Source organism: Ogataea angusta (assembly GCF_019207475.1).
Source record: "Ogataea angusta isolate 61-244 chromosome Unknown 61-244_NODE_1_length_1302399_cov_90.877568, whole genome shotgun sequence".
Taxonomy (NCBI): domain Eukaryota; kingdom Fungi; phylum Ascomycota; class Pichiomycetes; order Pichiales; family Pichiaceae; genus Ogataea; species Ogataea angusta.
Window position 1 is genome coordinate 1,162,194 of NW_025065215.1, and position 19,247 is coordinate 1,181,440.

The window sequence follows — 19,247 nt, forward strand, 5'->3', positions numbered from 1 at the left end:
ACAATCATGTCTGTACCAGTTTTTATTATGTCTTATTGCTCTTCGTACCTAAGATCTTGGCTTTTCCTTCTTCTCCTTCCAGAGAGCCAACAAGGAGACACCAGCAACCTTGACGACCTTGAATCTGACACCTGGAATATCACCCTTGGCCTTACCTCTTCTACCGAAACCAGCAAGGAGGACTTCATCGTTCTCGTCCACGAAGTTCAAACAACCGTCGTTTGGAACGAAAGCAGTGACCTTCTTACCGTTCTTGATCAGCTGCACTCTGACACACTTTCTGATGGCGGAGTTTGGTTGCTTGGACTCAATACCCAACTTCTCAAGAACAATACCCTTGGCGTGGGAAGATCCACCGAATGGGGAGGACTTGTAAGCAGTTCCTAACAGTCTGGACTTGTATTGTTTGTCTGCCCACTTGTTGTTTCTTCTGTGCACTCTCAGCTTTCTGGCGGAGTTGAGTCCTCTAGGCTTTCCTTTTCCCATGATTGAAGTTAGTGATAGAGTTGCAAATTTTCAAAAAAATTATTTAACTGGGTTCCACGGTACTAGATCAGCCCTACCAGAAGTCACGTGTAAAAATAATCCAAAAAGTAGGCCTGTGTTACAGGTTGATGCCAGTTCACACCCTTGCACCGCAGATACGGAACGGCATAGGGCATTGACCAGTTGTAGCTTCTGCCCAGTACAGGCTCGCAATTCTCTCACCGGCTCGGCCGTCAATCACCTTGTTGCTTCAGATAACTCAGCATAGCATTAAAGGTTACGTGTGCAAGACTTCGGCTTTGGATTAATATTATCGCTTGATTCAGTCGCGTCGATCGGCCCTTTCACATTAAATCAATGTCTGCCACACAACAGTTGATAGCGCACTATCTCAAGACCAACAAGCTCACACGTACTTTGGAGGCGTTTGAGCTGGAGCTCAATAAGAAGTTCGACTGTTCAGTCGAGGAATCCTTGGAGACAATTCTGAAGGATAGACTTGCCTATCTGTCGTTGGAGAAACCAGACTCCGAGAAAACAGAATCTCTATGGACCGTGGATGCGCCAAAAAACCACGAAACGCTGGAACTGGGCACTTTAAAGTCTCTTGTGATATCCTCATCATTTACAAAGCTAAAGATTGGCTCAAAACGTGTGTCTTTGGGTCTCTTTGTCACCAATAACAAACAGGTCCACTTTTTCGATTTGGAGATGCGCAGAAACCTGTTAGTCAAGAACGATCTGCATGGATCAACGGCAACAAAACTTGTGACAGGAATAGATGGCAGTGATATCATTCTATCTTGCGGAATGGAAGGGAAACTAAGGGTCTGGAGAGCTAATTACGACAACGATCTTGAGCTGGAGCTTTTGAGTGAAGAACAAATACACAAGAGGCTTGTTCTCCAGATGAAGTTCGAGAGAATGGACGCAAAGACAGGATTCTTAGTCTCCACTGGATGGGATTCTAAACTGGTGGCCACCAAAGTCAATCTTCAGAATGGGACCACAGAGAAACTAAACGAGGTGAGTTTGCTTACGAGAGCTAGCTGTCTGCTCATCACCGCTGACCCGAGCGATTTTCCTATAATTCTCGTGGGACGCACAGATACGTCGATGGTTGGAGTGTACACCATCCACGATCGCATTTTTGAGATTGGACGATTGGCACTGAACGACTCTGAGTTTTCAAGCCATTCATTTCATCCTATGGCATTTGCAAAAATTGAGAATGGTAGCGTGGTAGCAGCTACCAATCATACCCCCTACATGAGATTGATTACTTTTAGGATGCCAACGATTGCTGACCTCATAGGGGTCGAGGAGACTCAAGTGGGGGCGAAAATTGCGGCGGCGAGCGTACTAGCTACAAATAGCCAGTCTTTCCAGACGGACGTCACGATCCAGCGAAACATCATCATTTCCAATTTTAATTCAATGTCGCCCCAAGACAAGTTTTCTGACCCCATTGTGAACACAAGACCCCACAAAGATGGGATCTGGATATTTGGAGACGACGGTGTCGTCAGAGGGTTTGACGTGGGAGCAGGGTCTGTGGTTGAGGAGCTGAAGACGCACGAGGGCCGGATCAAATCTGCCTTTGTGGCCGAGGTGTGCGACACAGAGACCATTGTAAGCTGTGGTGCCGTTGATAGGGTTGCCAGTATTTGGCAATAGTGCCCATGCGACTTACGGGTACTCGCATTTTTTTCTGTTCCCAAATCTCAATAGAACAGAAAATGATCTTAGAGATATAAATATTTATTGATAAGGAGCATTGATGTAGATCCTCATGTATTCGGGGAAGGTGTTCTCCGGTATGGAGCTGGCGATCATACGGGACATCTTCGAGAAGGAGGTGGTTGAAAACGACGCATTTCTCTCTCGGCCGGACATTTTATTAAGCCCCTTAGCTGGAGACCTGGTAGCAGTCAATCCGAGTGATATCACCAGTGATGCGTGGATCGATAACGACCAGCACACAGACATAACACTGGTGAACAGCCCGAACATACCACTGTTTGATGCGCTGTTCGACAACGATGACATGGTGGATGAGCAGCTGGAAGAACTCAATGGTGGCAGTTCGTTTCGAAACTCTTCAGAGCTGGTACATTCGCAAGCTTTGGAGGATTACATGCCGACTCCAGAGAACTCATATTCGTATACCTCCGAGAAGGCCGACATTACGGACTTGTTGCTAGAGATGCCAGACAGCTCTGAATCGCCCGAGTCAAGAAGAATGTCATTTTTGGAAAGTGATAAGCTAACCGAATCGCAACCAAAACGCAGAAGATTTAGCCAAGCAAGTACAGCGGGCCTGGAAAGCGAAATGCTAAAGAGAAGAGTCAGAAAGAGCACACTTGTGAACGATTTCATCAGCGTATTTGAAAAAGGCGGACCTGAATACACGGAAATGATCAACATGCATCTTATTCCTTATTGCTCCCTAAACGAGCTTAATCCAGAGCTGTTTGTGGGCCACCTTCAATACAAAAAAGATCATCCGTGGGCATATGAGATCAACAAGAAGTCAAATATCACCAGCAACCAGCTGGTTCGGTTTGCCAATAATGATAATGTGAATTTATATGAGCCACGGGTGTTCAGGTATCTGCGTACGAAGAACACTGGCAAAAGACACAAAAGAGAAGGACTGTGTTCATTCTGCAAGCCAACAAAACAAGACTTCCACAACGACTTTAATAGTCTATTCTTTGACCTTAACTCGTCAGGATATTTACACCATCTGACAAAGCAGCACGGCGTCTTTAGCAACGGCTCAGAAATGCCGTTACCAAAGCTGATTGGATTGCACCCAGAGCTGAAGAGCAACAAGAACTCAGCTAAAATCGGCCATGTATACGTCGCTGTGTGTCCAATATGTAACGAGAAAGTTAAGGTGCAAGATTTGAGTCCCGAGAGCCAGGTCTCGGGAAATCGGTTTTTGGCATACTTTAGACACATGCTAACGCACAATGTGAAGAAAAACAGCGGAAAGGGGAGGTGAGTCCCTAAAACACTATTTCATTGGGAAGCACATTGAACTTTCTTCCGTCGGCACGCACAGACTCTCGGTTTATATCCCGTTTCAAAGCCTTCCGCATATCAAAAGCATCAATCTCGTCGTCGATTTTGTTTCTGTTCATTTTGCTCTCGTAGTCACCATAATAGCCCACAACCCGACGGTAAACTGAGTAGCCCAGCTTTTCATAGAGCACAATTGCCAGCTTATTGTTGCACCGCACAAAGAGATCTATGAAGTATACTTCATACGGCTCGTTCTCTGTAAATCGTTCTAGCGAAGAGCATAATGTTGAGGCAAGTCCAATCCGTCTATAGTTTGGGTTGACGGTGACAGCACTGATATGAGCGTGCCAATCTTTACCCTTACCCTCTGTTTTAGCCAACATGTAGCCCTGCACGTTGTTGGTTGGGGAAACTATCTTATAGAAAAGCGAAGGCCATTCTGACAGGTATTGTAAATAGAAATAAAGATAGAAATTCTCAGTGAGTGGATCTAGGTTGATCGAATTGAGCTCAAAAAGATCAGTGGCTGAGAATGGTCTGATAGAACTCATACCGAGATCGATGAATTTTTTAGTGATTTTCCACTAATTTACTTGTACAGGTTTTATTACTTATGCCCATTCAGGGTTTTTGAACCCCCCACGGCCCCCTCTTCCTCTTCCACGACCTCTTCCGCGGCCTCTGTAGCCTCCTCTGCCTCTGTTGTGCCTAAGAGAGGATTGTCCGAACGTGTCCAAGTTGAGTTTTTTCTCTTCCTGCCATCTCATTCTATCGGAAGCTGATTGTTCCGTGGAAGACGAGATGTTATCAAAAAAGGAAGACTTCTTGTTGTAGAACGCCGATTCGGCATTTTCCAGCTCGGCCTCCTTCTCAAACTTGGCATTGTTGGACTCAAAATCAAAGTCATCTCCAATTGGAGCTGGTGGCTTTTTCGAGCTCTGGGACTGCTTGGCAGCGTTCTTTTGCTCTTCAGAGTTAGAGGATTCAGCCGACTCCTTAATCGAATTTTTGTTTCCTATAGGCTGTGGAGACTTGGGTTCTGCCAGTTTCTCAGTGGGAGCGCGATCCTGTTCTGCTGCCTGCTGGACGTGTTGTGTCTGTTGCTGCTGAGCTGCAGGCTGCAGTGATGGCTGTGCCTGCGGTGCGGCAAAATGCGAGACTGGCTGTGGAATTTGCGGCACAGGGGACTGCATTGGAGCGGGCTGCCCGGGCTGAGGACCAGGACTTTGGAATGGCATCTGGCCCTGAGGAAAGAAGTTCGCAGGATTAAACACAGGAATCGGTTCAGGAACAACCTGTTCAATTGGAACTTCCAGAATATTGAGTGTTTTGACATCGGGTCCACTTAACATGATATGCTCGTAAATTTGCGTCGAGGGATAGACAATTCTACTTGGATCAAGGATTCTACCTTCGGTTCCAAAAACCCTCACACTTTTCAAGGCAATGGTACCCTTCGTGCCATCAATACTCTCAAGAATTCCAACATATCTTATATCTGCTTGAGAAATCAGGGAGATAGTCTTTCCAATGTATTGCGACATGACGTTGGAAAAATAAGATTTGAGATTTTACATTTATTTGTTTTTCTATCGTAAATTATACATTTTACCATCTTCCGGTTCCAAAATCGTAGCTAGTTTGTCCGCCGCCAACAACATCGCCATATGTCGTACCATTGGCTCCACCGTATACTGTCTGTCCTGCGTATGCTGTGGCCCCGTTGGCTTGTGCCTGGAGCTGTTGTTGGTCTAATTTGTCAAGTTCGAAGACAATGTTGGCTATTTTCTTTTGCAACTCGATACAGCCTTTGGAAAACACTTCATTCGGTTTCAGCGGTCCAGTCGTTTCCAGGTTCACGTAGAATCGATTAGGTTTTGCGTTGTAGTCGAACCTTTCACCGGGAACAGGAGGCTCCTCCCATTCGCAGTTGGCGCTTTTAGGCCACTCATCCTCCACACTTTCTTCAAACCAATAGTCTGTATGTTTGAGCTTATTCCAAGGGTCATACTCAAATCCTATAGCAGCGCACGGAGACCATTTGGCATGCTCTTTGGCAATTCCTTTCTTGGCCACGCATCTGACATGCAGCTGTTGATGTTTCTTGAGTTTGCACAGCAAAACCCCCTTTCTTTCTGGATCCCTCACCACCGGGGCACCCAGGTTCAAACCGGTGTTCGGGCTAACGATCGTGAGATGACTCGAGTAGACATTCATGGTTTCGTCGGAGTCACAGTGGGCCCTCAACTCCAGTGTGACAGAGCACTTTTCGCAGTGATCTTCACACGTACAATCTCTTGTGTACTTCAGTTGATCAATATCCTCGCTGTCCAAAGGCACGAGACCCAGTCTGTGTGAAAGAAACTCATCTGCCAGAACACTGGTGTTCACCAAAATTTCCACCAAATCGATCGCCAACGTCGGCACCTCCGCCAGCATCGTTCTCCGCAAGGAGTTTGCCAAAGACAGATCAACATCACCTAAAATGAAGTCGACCTCGTCTCGGCCTGCCTTCCGAATAGTCACCTGTGGCTCTTCAGACATGGTGGTGAATTTAAGTTTTTTTTTTGTTTTTCGCCACAAATAAAATATCTAAAGCACACCGAAAACCCATCATCACCTCTTCATATGGCCCAGAAGATTAATATCCCAGACTTGCGCTTCGAGCAGGTCTTCAGAAGGAACCTCCTCAATTACGCCAAGCAACGCAAGGGAGCGCAGACCACAGACGCCGACCCTCTTCCCATTATCACTCCATCGCTCGTTCTCTATACGATCATTAAGGACCAGATGCTGATGCCTTTTGTCCAGGGCTTTGCTGTCGCGTTTGGTCTCATGTTGCTGCGTCCTTGGATCCGCAAAACATATGAGGCTGGCAGGCTGGTGGGTGTTCGACTAGTGACAAGCATAGGTAACGTTACAGCAACTTTAAGACCGTACAAATGATGTCTATTCTATTTATCGAGGTTCTTGTTCCAAGCGCAGCACTCTTCAAACTTCACCAAATTGCCTCCAAAGAGGTCAAGAGAGCTGCCATATGCCAAGTCCACCTTTCCGCTGCTCAGTCTGTCCACCAGGGCCAGATCTTTAATGGACTTTGCTCCACCAGCATAGACAACGGGAATAGGCGACCACTCGCCAAGTTTCTGGACCAACTGCTGATCAATTCCATTACAGAGCCCCTCCACATCAGCGGCATGCACCAAGAATTCTGAACAGTATTGGCTCAGGTCCTCAAACAGTTTCTTGGTCAGCACGGTCTTAGTCAAGGTCTGCCATTTATTCATAGCTACCACCCACGACGTTTCCCCTTGGCGCTCCACTTTGCGGCAGCTCAAGTCCACAACAAGCCTTTCAGGGCCAATAAGTGCGCTCAACTCTTTCAATCGGTTCCAGTCCAGTTCTTGATCAGGGAACAACCACGAAGTAACAATCACCTTGGACGCTCCGCTATCAATCCAATATTTAGCGTTTGAGATGTTGATTCCTCCACCAATTTGTAATTGACCGGGCCAGGCTTGAATAGCCTCCAAAGCAGCCTTATCGTTGCTTTCAAGAGATCCAAGCTTGATCACATGCGTGCGTACAATGTTGTGTTTCTTGTATATTTGGGCATAGTATGAGGTGGAATGCTCACTGATGAAGTTCGTTGAAACCAGGTCCTCATTTTCCTTATCGTCTTTCTCGAGTGTTCCGCCTACAATTTGTTTGACCTTTCCACCGTGGATATCGATGCACCCAACGTATCTAGTCATGAAAAATAAATTGAAAAAAAAATACAAAAAAATTATTTAATCATGGCTCCCTTAGTTGTTAAGTTTGAGGACAAATATACCCCAACCAAAGCCGAACCAACGAAAGAGGACAAGAAAGTTTTGAAGAGCGGTAGGCCGATTACACTAGAAGAGTTAAGACGCAAGAAAAAAGCTCAAGAGGAACAGCTTCTCAAGGGGTCAAAGTCTAAAAACGATGAAGAGGACCTAAAAAACGATATTGCACTGGAAAGATTACTGAGCGAATCACATATACTTGCAGATACAAGAGGAAGTATATACTCGGGAGCGGATCTCACACTTCAGACTCTGGACCATGAGAACCCAGTGGGGAACGCCCGTGTAAGAGCTCTAAACAGTCGAATCCAAAAAGTGGCGGAGGTCAATGGGAACGGTCGGAAGAAACTTGAGAAAATGCCGATGGAGATGCGAAAAGGAATGATTAAAGCCCACATGCGGAAGATCGAAAAGTATGAACGTGAGGCAAAGGATGCTGGAATTGTGCTAGCAAAGAAAAAGAAAGAAGAATTCAGACAGCTGGGTGATCGTGGGGTCACCTCTATCAGCACAAGAATTGGAAAGGGTGTTAAGAAGGACAAAAGGATTAGAGATCGTGGCCTGAAAATTAATACCGTGGGAAAATCGACCAGAAATGGATTGATCCTTTCGCAGAAGGACATTGACAAAATTAATAGGGGACGCTAGAACGGTTTTTATTATATTAATTTGATTACGGTTATTCATCCCAGTCCAGTCTGGCTTCTCTGAGCTTGGTGATCTTGTTGACCAGCTGAACTAGTTGCAACCGCTCGGCAATTTTGGATGCCGCATGCAAAGCTCTCTCATCACGTAGCTTACTGGCCAGATAAATAGCGTCGTGGAGGTTGCTGTCGTTACAGGACTGTCCGAACTGTTTCAGGAGCGCTGCATCGTATTTGACACTGATGTCAGCCAAACGCTCCTGTGCGGTCTCGTCGACCACGTCGTCGTTCTGTATTGCGTCATTGAGCAATTCTCCCAAGGTGATATGTCGCACCAGCTCCTCTTCCGGATCTTCTTCCTCTTCTTCCCCGGTAATTGGAAGTTTCACCGGGATTCCTAAAGGCATGGCAAGCGGGAACGAAGGGTATTCCGACCCTCTTGTGACTATGGAGTTGAAATGGTTCTTCAAGAGTCCCAATGGCCAGCATTTGATATCGTCACCAAGAGCCAGCTTTCTGACCCCTGCAGCGGTGTCCAAAAGAGGAATCCAGGAAGCCTGCAGCGGATCCCTCCATCTGGTTAGCACCAGAAGAAAATCGTCAGATCCAACGACACAAGGATCACCGTCAAGAGAGAAGAACACTCCTTTTAGGGGATAGGATGAGTACGACCCGCCAGCTAGGGCTAATGGAAGATGCTCGTTTCGTTGAAAGTATTTCCCGTCGAGGTCTTGCACATTAAAGTTCAGCGATCCCGAATTGTAAGTCACGGTAAAGAGATACTTCTCGCTGTTGACACAAGCGACCACGGGGGCTGTTTTTTCGATTCTTTCGATCCGGCCGAACAAGCTGTATTTGCGAACAAAACCAAAAGAAGTAGCCACATATATCGAGTTCTTGCTGAGTGTCACGCTGGAAACAAACTCGCCGGGCTGCAGAAGAAGCGTCCTGATCCAGGTATCCTGCTGGTCATGTGACTTGTACATTATGGTGGATTTTTTTCCTTTGGTAGCAGAAGCGAGGAGAATGCCGTCTTCGGTAATGGAAGCCACGTTGAACCCATATAGATCCTTAAAGTGATACTCGTTATGCAGCCCTTTATCGAAAAAGCTGACTGTGACTGTGTTGTAACTCTCCAATTTGACCGTCCAAGCGTATCCAACAGAGTTCATGGTCAAGTATTTCCGGTTACCGTTCCACGGCGTTCCGCCTGGGGAATAAGGCTGTATTTCAAACAGCGGCCTATAAGCAGGCTCGTCAACGACCACCTTGCGGTGCTTGATGGGCTGGTTTGTGTCTAGAGAGCGTTTCTTCTCGACGTAACCTGAGCCATCGTCATCCACAATGAAGTCGTCTTCTGGTGCCTCGTCGAACAGCCCGGTCACTTCGCTCTCAGACCCGCTTTCGGCTTCGTCGGCAACCACGTTTCCCGCCCTTGTGCTGGTTTCCTCTATTGGCACAACCGATTCGTATCTGATGATGTGACCATGATTCGTTCCAACAACAATCTCAAAGTCGTTGTCGCCACGGCCCCAGGACAATGAGCAGCCATTTTCCGGCAGACTATACACCTTAACAGATTTTCTGGAAGCTGTTTCCCAAATAATGAGTTTTCTGTCTTGATCAAGAGAAGCCAAATGGGCACCGTTGGGGGACCACTTCAAATCGACTAGCGACTTCTCGTGCACTTGTCCCTTGAACTTAAACTCCAACAAGGAGAAATCAGCGCGGTCGTACACCTCGATCTCCTTGTCCTTCGTGGGAATTGCAATCAGATCTCCATCTGGATGCCAATCACAGCCACACACGCCAGCCACGTTCTTGGGTTCCGGCGGGTGGGTCCCAAACGCGTCGTCCATATCAAGATCATCCTCGTCCTCGTCATCCAAAAGCTTGTGTTTCTCGGTAATATTGGTGTAGACATGTTTTTTCACCGGCTCGGTGGTGGAATACGCGTATATTGAAACGTCTCCGTTGGAAAGAGACACAGCTGCCAGATCGCCAATGTTGTTGTACCCAATCGCAGTAACCTGGTCGCCAGTATTGACAGATTTGATGCTTGCATCGGCACCAAGAGCCACCAGTTTCAACTCACCGTCAGAACCACCGCAGAGCACCATCGAGCCCCCGTGAGTGAACACAGCGTCTCTCAGGCTCAACGGTGATCTAACCAGCTTTCCCATCGACTGAAGAGAGTCTAGGTCATAGTATTCACATACACCACTTTTAGAGGTCACAATGCCGTACCTGTGGCCGTTTAACTCTCCCACTTCGAACGAGCTCACCTTCCCTAGAATGTCCAACACCTCCGGCTCACGCTCTGGGTTTAAGACGTCGAATACTTTCAAGATGGAATTTGTACACACGTAGAGCTTAGAGCCGTCACGCGAATGGCGTACAAGTGTTGTTCCAGCCGTGACAAAGACCTGCTTCAACGAGTCCATGTTAAATTTCGTGTAATAAATTGTACGCGTCTCTTAGATCTACAAAATCGGTGCACGGATGCGATAAAAAAATATTTTTTAAAAATATTGTGGAAAAAAATTTTAGAGGTACCATCATGTCGGATTCGTTTTTCTCGGACCCTTCAAAGAAGAGAAAACGTCCATCGCGAGGACCCGAGAGGGCCAGAAAACAGCGCGCAGCAGCCTCAAACACCCGGCAAAAAGAAAGTCACGAAAGCTCCAGCGATATAGACGAGGAAGAGGTGAAAAGTGATATATTTGATGATTCGTCTGCAGCTGAATCGAAGGAAGACGAGGAAGCCATCTCCAGTGAAGATGAGCATGCAGGTGAAAGTGCTGCAGAAAAAAGAAGACGCATGGCCAAACAGTATTTAAGCGAATTGCAGGCAGAAGCAGAGGTGTATGACTTTGATGCCAAGGATCTAGACGATGACATTATTGCCTCCAGATTGCAAAAAGACGTTTCTGAGCAACAGGGGCACGTTTACCAGTTCATTGGCGACAAATTGCAGCTCGAGGAAGCAAAGATAGCCGTTGCTAGAGTCCCCAGCATAGGGCTGACCGGGGTTGCAGTGCGGTACCCTTACGCCTACACAGTCTCCAAAGACATGGAGCTGGCAAAGTGGAACGTTGAGGACGAGGACAAAAAGCCTGTCAAACTAAAGTTTGTCAAAGGAGGACGCAAATACACAGAGATTTCAAAAGAGCAAATGAACAACGGACACTGCGATGAGATACTCACGGTGGCTGTGAGTCCCGACGGCAAGTATGTTGTCACTGGGGGTCGTGATAAGCGCATTATTATTTGGAGCAGCGAGAATTTGGCTCCGATCCGAGTTTTGGAGACCCGCGACCGTCGAGGAGAGGTCTTAGGACTGGCGTTCCGTCGAAATACTGATCAGCTGTACGCGGCATGTGCAGACCTGAAAATCAGAACCTATAGCGTCAATCAGCAGGCACAGCTGGAAACGCTATATGGGCATCAGGACCTGGTTGCTGATATCGCTGCATTGGCTCAAGAAAGATGTGTCACCGTGGGGTCTCGGGACCGGACTGCTATGCTCTGGAAAATAGCAGAAGAGACAAGACTCACATTCAGAGGCGGAGACACGCCAAAGGCGGGTATTGAGTTTTACGCGGAAGGTAGCATTGATTGTGTCTCAATGATTGACGACACTCATTTTGTCACGGGGTCAGATAATGGCAATATATGCCTATGGTCTCTGGCCAAAAAGAAACCTTTATACACAGAGAGACAGGCACACGGACTAGAACCGGAAAAGGAGCCCTGGAAGGCTAGTGCAGAGAGCAATCTAGAAGAGGCGCGGTTGCAAGTGCCGAAACCACAACCTTACTGGATCACGTCCATTTATGCTGTTCCTTATAGTGACATTTTTTTCTCTGGGTCTTGGAATGGAGAAATCAAAGTTTGGAAGCTGGAGAAAGAACTGCGCAAGTTTGTCCTGGTCGGCACATTGGAAAGGGCCAAGGGTGTCGTTACGAAGATCGGCGCTCATCTTGAAGACGAGCAAGTGCGGGTGTATGCGTCATTATCGAAAGAGCATAGGCTGGGACGCTGGATAGACGGAGCAAAAGGTGGCAGGAATGCATTGTACTCATGTCTGATAAATATAAAGGGTAATTAATAATACATAGCAAGAATTAGCCGGTATTTAACGCAGTCTTACATAAATCGAAAGCAACAAGGGTCAAATCTAAATCAGGACAGCCAGCACAATTCCCGCCACGCCGAAGGTCAGACCACTTATTGGAGCCATTCCGTTAGCTTGAGCGCTGGAAGACGAGGAAGAAGCAGCAGTGGAAGTTCCTTCGTCATCGTGGGTGGAGACTGAAGTAGAGCTTGAGCTGACTTTGGAGCTGGACTTGGTTGTCTTTGAGCTAGAGCTCGAGAGGGAAGTGCTGATGCCCGACGACTTGACGGCGGACCTGCTGTGAGCAGACGAAGGAGCCACAGAGGAGCTGAATGGAGCTCTGGAGGAGGATGGAGCTGCGGATGTCACATATGACGTTCTCAGAGTTGACGATGGCACTGTCGACTGTCTGCTGGATTGAGCAGAGCTTTGAGAAACTTCCTGGGAAGAGCTCACAGTAGCAGCCGAGGCGATGGCCAGCAGACCCTTGGCCTTCTCCAACGAAGCAGAAGACTCAGCAGCAAGGGAGGCTGCAGACGCGGCAGAAGCAGAGGCTTCAGAGGCCTCAGAAACGGAAGCAGCAGAGGCTGCGGCGACGGAGGCAGCAGAAGCGGAAGCAGCAGAGACAGAAGACGCACTAGCAGCAGACGCAGCAGACGCAGCTGAAGCAGCAGAAGCAGATGATTCACTGGCAACTGATGCTGCGGACGCAGAAGAAGCAGAGGCGGACGACAACGACAGAGCAGAGCTCTCGGATGGCGACAGCAAGGTCTCCGTCACGGTGACGGTGACCTGTGAAGTGGTGGTTTCCTCGGCCTTAGTGTAAGCTGATAGTAAAAGAAGTGGCACAAAAGTCTTGTAAAGCATTTTTGATGTTTTGGATTAACGAGTGAAGGTATCTGGTTCTTTCAAGAATGAATATAAACGTAAGCTCGGGTAGCACAAGTGAGAGTGAGTCTCTCGTTATAAGGAATGACTGTGGTAAGTTTTGGAGCTTGTTGTTCAGTTGATTAGGAAGAAAATGAAAGCAAGTTCAGAAAACAAAGTTGCGTCGTCCAAGGTGCTGACTGACCGGGCACCTCTGCAAAGTTTTAATCATGAAAACGTCCAAATGTAAACAAAAACAGTAGTGGATAAACAAACAGTATTGTTGCCGTACAATTCCTCTATTGTAGGAGAAATGGTGAAATGCCTGATTCGGATTTTTGAGTTCCAAAAAGAGCAGTCATGTGCAATGTTTGTCCGCAGGCGGTGATGGCCAATGGTGATGATGGCCAGACTTCTGTATTGACAATAACCGAAGGGCATTGGATATTGTGCCCCTTGCAATATGGGCAGGGTAAGCAAGGGTTACTCAGGCTAAAATGTAGAGCACGGCTTAGTAACAACCCCAACGTGCTGTGGCGATCTCGCCGAATCATACAATTTTTTGCGGGAATGTACAGAACGAAACACGGGAGGGGATGAGCAATTTCTCTCGAGGCAGCCAAAACTCATGTTTCCACTAAATTTGGTGCTGGGCTCGCCGATGGGGACTGAACCTTTCATATCAACCAACAGGTTCTGAAGCTAGCACGCCGGCTCGCTTGGATCTATTGGCGCAAATATACGATTATTACCCTATTGATACATGAATCTAACGGTCAGCCCTACACCCAATAAATTCGCAGACCCGTAAGCATTTTTTATTGTGCGACTATTGTAGTAGCTATTGTTGCAAAACTGAAATTCTTGCTCGTCCACTAAAATGCTTTGTTGCTCGAAAAAAAGAAAACGTTGGCGAAAAGTTTTGGTGCGAGAATAAAACAAAAGCACGAACAAAGAAACAAATAAAGGTTTTTTATCAATTCTGGTCTCACAATAAATAATATAAACAAGGTTTCTTAGACCCCAAGAGATTTCTATAAACCATCGCAAAAGATGGAACAGTATCAAGTGGACCAGGACGGCAAGAGAAGTTTGCCTCCCCTTTCTCACATCATTCCGGGCCAGACACAACCTTCAAGCCAGCAGCACTCTCCTAGTACTCACCAGTCAAATTCAGGGTCCAACTCTCCTCAACCAGAACAGGACAAGCCGGAGCCCAACGATGCGATAACCCATGTTCAGCAGCATGATCAGAAGCTTTCCCAGCAACCTCAGCATCAGATGTCAATCCCTCAACCATCTCAAATACCTGTACAATATCAGCAGATCGCAGTCCAGCAACAGTTCCCCCAGCAGGCAGCGATACAGTACCCCCAACAGCTACAGCAGCAGTATCTGATGCAGGCTCTTCAAATTCCGCCTCCGCCCCAACCGCCCCAGTTGGACTCTTCAAAACTATTTGAAAAATGTACATGTAAGCAGGAAGGAAACCGTATTCCTAGGCCTCGGAACGCTTTTATTCTGTTCAGACAAAAGCACCACCAGGCTCTGTTGGAAGAAGGGAACGTAATCAGGACCAATCCAGACGTTTCCAGAGAACTGGGTCGCAGATGGAGAAACTTACCACCAGAAGAAAAAGAATACTGGAATAAACAGGCCGAGGAAGAGAAAAAAAGACACGCAGAAAGATACCCCGGATACAAATACACTCCTAGAAGAAACAGCAAAAAGAACTGCCCTCACTGCAGCACAAAACAAGCAATAAGAAATCACAACTTAGCCATGCAGTCTTATATGGCCCAATATCCTAACCACGCGTATGCCTTCGCCTTAAACGGTAATCAATATTTTCCTCAGCCAGTGGGTGCTGCCAACGGATCTGTTTCTCAACAGCAGGCTGTTCAGGCAGTGCAACAACAAGCGGCCTCGCAAATTCCTCAGCAACAGGCCTTGTACTATCAGCCGAACATGGTTGCTATGCAACCTCAACAGTTCAAATCAGATGACATTTATCCTGCTCTCGCGAGTGCATCTACAGGGACCCAAAGCTCAATGAGCCAGCAGCCAAGCAACAAGAACTCTTCATCCCCAAACGTGGCGCAACAATCTGCCACTATGAATGACCAAACTCAATACATGACGTTCGTCAATCAGGTAAATGGACAACAAGGCGCAAGATATTCTAACGGCCAAGCTCAGCAGCAGCAGATAAAGGCTGAGGCGTCGCAGACACCGAACTACTCACAAATGTACATGTCACAGATGATGGACACTAATCAAATATACGCAACGATGAGCAGACAGCAGCAGCAGCAGCAACAGCAACAGCAACAGCAGCAACAACAAAACATGTACATGAACCCAATGTTTGGCTACGACTTCCAGCAGAGTGCCCAAGCCCAAGCCCAAGCTCAGGCTATGCAGATGTCATTGCCATCAATCAACAATCTCTCTCTGCCACCACTCAACATGAACCAAAAGAATGGAGGCTGAGTATTCCACTACGCCATAGTAATAGAGTATCTAGTTGCATGTATTTTACGTTGCGTGTTTGCTTTAAAAACTTGGCAATTTAACCGTTTGTAGAAATTTTTCCTTACAGTTTTGCTAGTGCTCAGCCTCCTTTTCAAAGAAAAAGGAGCCCTTTAACAATAATAAAAATCGATAAGTGGACCCTACCGAAAACGAGGCACAATTCAGAAGCTGCATATATGAACCAGCGTGTTTAATAGATAAGTGAAATTGAAAAAATCTTTTCAAATGTCCATCTCAAGGAAAACCACCGATCTGGAGGCCAGGGACAGGTTTAGGATCTCCGTGGATGATCTGGGCGCGCTTCATGACCCTAAATCCCTGATAAAGCTCCAGGAGCTCGGAGGCATAGACGCCCTCGTGTCAGGGCTGGCCACCGACGAGGCTAGAGGCTTGTCCAAGGATATTCCTCAGCCAGAGCTCAAACAACGGCAGCATGTTTATGGAGTCAACGTGCTTCCCAAGAAGTCTAGCAAATCGTTTTTGCGGTTGTGTTGGGAGGCTTTGAAGGACAAGATTCTGATCATGCTGACCGTTGCAGCCATTGTGTCTTTGGCACTGGGTCTCTACGAAACCTTCGGTCAACCTCCTGAATACGACGACGAGGGCAAACCCCTGCCTAAAGTCGAGTGGGTGGAAGGTGTGGCCATCATTGTGGCCATAGCCATCGTTGTGATCGTGGGATCTGTCAACGACTACAATAAAGAGAGACAATTCTCGAAGCTGAATGCCAAAAAAGACGACCGTAATGTGATCGTTTACAGGTCAGGAGAAAAGCAATTCATACCCATCGGACAGCTTCTGGTGGGAGACCTGATATATGTGGAAACGGGCGAAGTTGTTCCAGCAGACTCGGTCTTGGTTTCCGGAGAGTGTGAGTGCGATGAAAGCTCTCTTACAGGTGAAACACATGCCATTCGCAAAATTCCTGCAGCTTACGCATTAGAGCGTTACAAGGCTCTTGGCAACGCAACCAAGGACATTGGTGACAAAGGCGTTGATGATCCGATGCTGATATCGGGCGCAAAGCTGATCTCTGGCCAGGGAAAAGCCGTTGTGACTGCTGTTGGCACGAATTCCATGCACGGGAAAATTATGATGTCGCTTCGTCACGAGTCAGAAGAAACTCCACTGCAAGCAAGACTTTCGCACTTGGCAGACGGTATTGCCAGATTCGGATTCTTGGCAGCCATTATACTGTTTGTTGTGTTGTTCATCAAGTTCTGTGTGAAGCTGGGAACCGATTATAAGAATCTCACGGGTGCGCAGAAGGGCACGAAGTTTTTGAACATTCTTATCACGGCCATCACGATCATTGTTGTGGCTGTGCCGGAAGGCCTTCCTTTGGCTGTGACGTTGGCGCTTGCTTTTGCAACTACACGGATGACTAAGGACGGCAATCTGGTGCGTGTTCTGAAAAGTTGTGAAACTATGGGAGGCGCGACAGCGATCTGCTCCGACAAGACCGGAACGCTTACAGAGAACAGAATGCGCGTTGTCAAGGGTTTCATAGGCGACAGTGATTTTGATTACACTGTTTCAAGGGCAAATGGCCAGACTAACGTTGAGACTATCAGCGACAATTTGAAGATTAGCTTGCTCGACAATATCTTGCTTAACTCAACGGCTTTCGAAGCTAGCAAGGAAGAGCAAAGTTCTCATGTCCAGAAGAAAGGCTTGTTTAAGAAAGGGAGCAAGCCCCCAAAACCAAAGCTTGAAGAGCCGTTTGTTGGCTCCAAGACAGAGTGTGCTTTACTTCTTCTTGCTCAAGATCGGTTTAATGCAATCAACGAAACCACGCCGCTGGAGCTCATTAGGGAGCAATCGCAACACCGCATAGTCCAGATCATTCCTTTTGAGTCTTCGCGTAAATGGGGTGGGATTGTGGTCAAGACTAGCTCCGGCTACAGATTCTACATCAAGGGCGCTTCTGAGCTGGTTTTTTCCAGATGTACAGCTAGAACTACTTCGGACGGTAAGATAGTTCCGATTACCAGCGCCATCAAGGAGGAAATCACGTCTAAGATCACCAATCTTGCAGAGCACGCTCTTCGGACACTCTGTCTTGCTCACTGCGACTTCGAAGGATTGGAGTCGTGGCCTCCTGCCAGTATGGCCAAGTCAGATAACAGAAGAGAAGCTGATCCGAATTTGCTTTTCGGGGAGGCAGTTGAAATACTGGCCAACGATGCCAACGCTGCAGCTGCGCAAAACACCAATCTTCCAAAAATCGTTATTGGTGAGGAGACCACAGCAAAGCGCGAGGGACTGGTTTTGGACTCCCTGGTGGGTATCCAGGACCCTCTTAGAGAAGGTGTCAAGGAAGCTGTTGCCAAATGTGGAACTGCAGGTGTCCGTGTGAGGATGGTTACTGGTGACAACATTTTGACTGCTCGTGCCATTGCCAGAAATTGCGGAATTCTCAATGAAGAAACATTCAACGATCCAACAGCATGCATGGAGGGTCCTGTTTTCCGGACCTTGAGCCCACGAGAGCGCATCAATATTGTTCCCAAGCTCTGCGTGCTGGCTCGGTCCAGTCCTGAGGACAAGCGGATTTTGGTTGACACTCTGAGAAGTCAGGGAGAAGTTGTTGCGGTGACCGGAGACGGCACCAACGATGCACCTGCACTGAAACTCGCGGACGTTGGTTTTTCCATGGGTATTGCAGGTACCGAAGTCGCCAGAGAAGCTTCTGATATTATTCTGACAACGGACGATTTCTCATCCATCGTTAATGCCATCAAATGGGGAAGAACCGTCGCAACTTCTATTCGAAAGTTTGTTCAATTCCAGCTCACAGTCAACGTCACCGCTGTCGCCTTAACGTTCATATCTGCCGTCGCATCGTCGGACGACAGCTCAGTTTTGACTGCCGTCCAATTGCTATGGGTGAACCTTATCATGGATACTCTGGCTGCCTTAGCTCTCGCCACAGATAAGCCGGATGAAGATATATTGAATAGAAAGCCAGCCGGTCGCCACGCTCCTCTGATTTCCACATCTATGTGGAAGATGATTCTGGGACAGTCTGTTGTTCAGTTGGTGATCACTTTTGTGCTCCATTTTGCAGGAGCCAAAATATTCTTCCCCGACGGTCATGTGAACGATCACCAGGCGACTCAGATCGCTGCTATGACTTTCAATACTTTTGTCTGGTTACAATTCTTCAACCTCTTTCTGACACGGAAACTGGATGAGGGTGACGGAATCACAAAAGTGAGGGACCGCATTACTCGCTCAAATTTGGACTTCACACAACATTTCTTTAGCAATTGGTATTTCATCACCATTGCAGCAATCATCGGTGGATTCCAGGTCCTCATCATGTACGTGGGAGGTGCCGCTTTCAGCATTGCAAGACAAACAGGTGCGATGTGGGGGACTGCCGTTATTTGTGGTCTGCTCTCGCTTCCAGCAGGCATCATCATCAGAATAATTCCCGACATTTGGGTGGAAAGAATATTCCCTACAAGGGCTTTCAACAGAATGATCTCCTTACTGACTTTCAAGAGAAAGAAGAGGTCACATTCGGAGATAGAGTCTGAGTCCTCTGATTCTCAAGATGAAAACGAAAATATACTAAGTGTGTCCCATATCAAACATATCAGCGGTAGATCCAGGTCCTCCACGTCCACGGACACATCTGTTGTTTCGCAAACGACTGACAACACCCTATTCTCTCAAAATGATAGCAGATTCACAGCGCATTCCCAGGATTTATAGGAAGTCATGTATAAT

General features: G+C 47.3%; 14 protein-coding genes across 14 annotated transcripts; 7 read left to right on the top strand and 7 right to left on the bottom strand.

The window, feature by feature from the left end:
- Window positions 1-48: 48 nt before the first annotated feature.
- Window positions 49-486, bottom strand: KL928_000706 (uncharacterized protein; the record flags this gene model as incomplete). Its single annotated transcript, XM_043206431.1, has 1 exon — window positions 49-486. The coding sequence occupies one exon, from the start codon at window positions 484-486 to the stop codon at window positions 49-51; it is 438 nt and encodes a 145-aa protein (XP_043062601.1).
- A 357-nt stretch (window positions 487-843) lies between these two features.
- Window positions 844-2,163, top strand: KL928_000707 (uncharacterized protein; the record flags this gene model as incomplete). The annotated part of the gene is made up of 1 exon (XM_043206432.1): window positions 844-2,163. One exon carries the CDS (start codon window positions 844-846, stop codon window positions 2,161-2,163), a length of 1,320 nt encoding a protein of 439 aa, XP_043062602.1.
- Window positions 2,164-2,278: 115 nt separating this feature from the next.
- Window positions 2,279-3,496, top strand: KL928_000708 (uncharacterized protein; the record flags this gene model as incomplete). The annotated part of the gene is made up of 1 exon (XM_043206433.1): window positions 2,279-3,496. One exon carries the CDS (start codon window positions 2,279-2,281, stop codon window positions 3,494-3,496), a length of 1,218 nt encoding a protein of 405 aa, XP_043062603.1.
- A 4-nt stretch (window positions 3,497-3,500) lies between these two features.
- On the bottom strand, window positions 3,501-4,067 carry KL928_000709 (uncharacterized protein; the record flags this gene model as incomplete). The annotated part of the gene is made up of 1 exon (XM_043206434.1): window positions 3,501-4,067. The coding sequence occupies one exon, from the start codon at window positions 4,065-4,067 to the stop codon at window positions 3,501-3,503; it is 567 nt and encodes a 188-aa protein (XP_043062604.1).
- Window positions 4,068-4,127: 60 nt separating this feature from the next.
- Window positions 4,128-5,060, bottom strand: KL928_000710 (uncharacterized protein; the record flags this gene model as incomplete). The annotated part of the gene is made up of 1 exon (XM_043206436.1): window positions 4,128-5,060. The coding sequence occupies one exon, from the start codon at window positions 5,058-5,060 to the stop codon at window positions 4,128-4,130; it is 933 nt and encodes a 310-aa protein (XP_043062605.1).
- A 64-nt stretch (window positions 5,061-5,124) lies between these two features.
- On the bottom strand, window positions 5,125-6,060 carry KL928_000711 (uncharacterized protein; the record flags this gene model as incomplete). The annotated part of the gene is made up of 1 exon (XM_043206437.1): window positions 5,125-6,060. The coding sequence occupies one exon, from the start codon at window positions 6,058-6,060 to the stop codon at window positions 5,125-5,127; it is 936 nt and encodes a 311-aa protein (XP_043062606.1).
- Window positions 6,061-6,144: 84 nt separating this feature from the next.
- KL928_000712 (uncharacterized protein) lies at window positions 6,145-6,462 on the top strand (the record flags this gene model as incomplete). Its single annotated transcript, XM_043206438.1, has 1 exon — window positions 6,145-6,462. One exon carries the CDS (start codon window positions 6,145-6,147, stop codon window positions 6,460-6,462), a length of 318 nt encoding a protein of 105 aa, XP_043062607.1.
- An 8-nt stretch (window positions 6,463-6,470) lies between these two features.
- Window positions 6,471-7,271, bottom strand: KL928_000713 (uncharacterized protein; the record flags this gene model as incomplete). Its single annotated transcript, XM_043206439.1, has 1 exon — window positions 6,471-7,271. One exon carries the CDS (start codon window positions 7,269-7,271, stop codon window positions 6,471-6,473), a length of 801 nt encoding a protein of 266 aa, XP_043062608.1.
- A 42-nt stretch (window positions 7,272-7,313) lies between these two features.
- On the top strand, window positions 7,314-7,994 carry KL928_000714 (uncharacterized protein; the record flags this gene model as incomplete). The annotated part of the gene is made up of 1 exon (XM_043206440.1): window positions 7,314-7,994. One exon carries the CDS (start codon window positions 7,314-7,316, stop codon window positions 7,992-7,994), a length of 681 nt encoding a protein of 226 aa, XP_043062609.1.
- Window positions 7,995-8,025: 31 nt separating this feature from the next.
- KL928_000715 (uncharacterized protein) lies at window positions 8,026-10,434 on the bottom strand (the record flags this gene model as incomplete). Its single annotated transcript, XM_043206441.1, has 1 exon — window positions 8,026-10,434. The coding sequence occupies one exon, from the start codon at window positions 10,432-10,434 to the stop codon at window positions 8,026-8,028; it is 2,409 nt and encodes an 802-aa protein (XP_043062610.1).
- Window positions 10,435-10,550: 116 nt separating this feature from the next.
- KL928_000716 (uncharacterized protein) lies at window positions 10,551-12,101 on the top strand (the record flags this gene model as incomplete). Its single annotated transcript, XM_043206442.1, has 1 exon — window positions 10,551-12,101. The coding sequence occupies one exon, from the start codon at window positions 10,551-10,553 to the stop codon at window positions 12,099-12,101; it is 1,551 nt and encodes a 516-aa protein (XP_043062611.1).
- Window positions 12,102-12,170: 69 nt separating this feature from the next.
- Window positions 12,171-12,974, bottom strand: KL928_000717 (uncharacterized protein; the record flags this gene model as incomplete). The annotated part of the gene is made up of 1 exon (XM_043206443.1): window positions 12,171-12,974. One exon carries the CDS (start codon window positions 12,972-12,974, stop codon window positions 12,171-12,173), a length of 804 nt encoding a protein of 267 aa, XP_043062612.1.
- Window positions 12,975-14,027: 1,053 nt separating this feature from the next.
- KL928_000718 (uncharacterized protein) lies at window positions 14,028-15,467 on the top strand (the record flags this gene model as incomplete). The annotated part of the gene is made up of 1 exon (XM_043206444.1): window positions 14,028-15,467. One exon carries the CDS (start codon window positions 14,028-14,030, stop codon window positions 15,465-15,467), a length of 1,440 nt encoding a protein of 479 aa, XP_043062613.1.
- Window positions 15,468-15,734: 267 nt separating this feature from the next.
- KL928_000719 (uncharacterized protein) lies at window positions 15,735-19,232 on the top strand (the record flags this gene model as incomplete). Its single annotated transcript, XM_043206445.1, has 1 exon — window positions 15,735-19,232. The coding sequence occupies one exon, from the start codon at window positions 15,735-15,737 to the stop codon at window positions 19,230-19,232; it is 3,498 nt and encodes a 1,165-aa protein (XP_043062614.1).
- Between the last annotated feature and the right edge of the window lie 15 nt (window positions 19,233-19,247).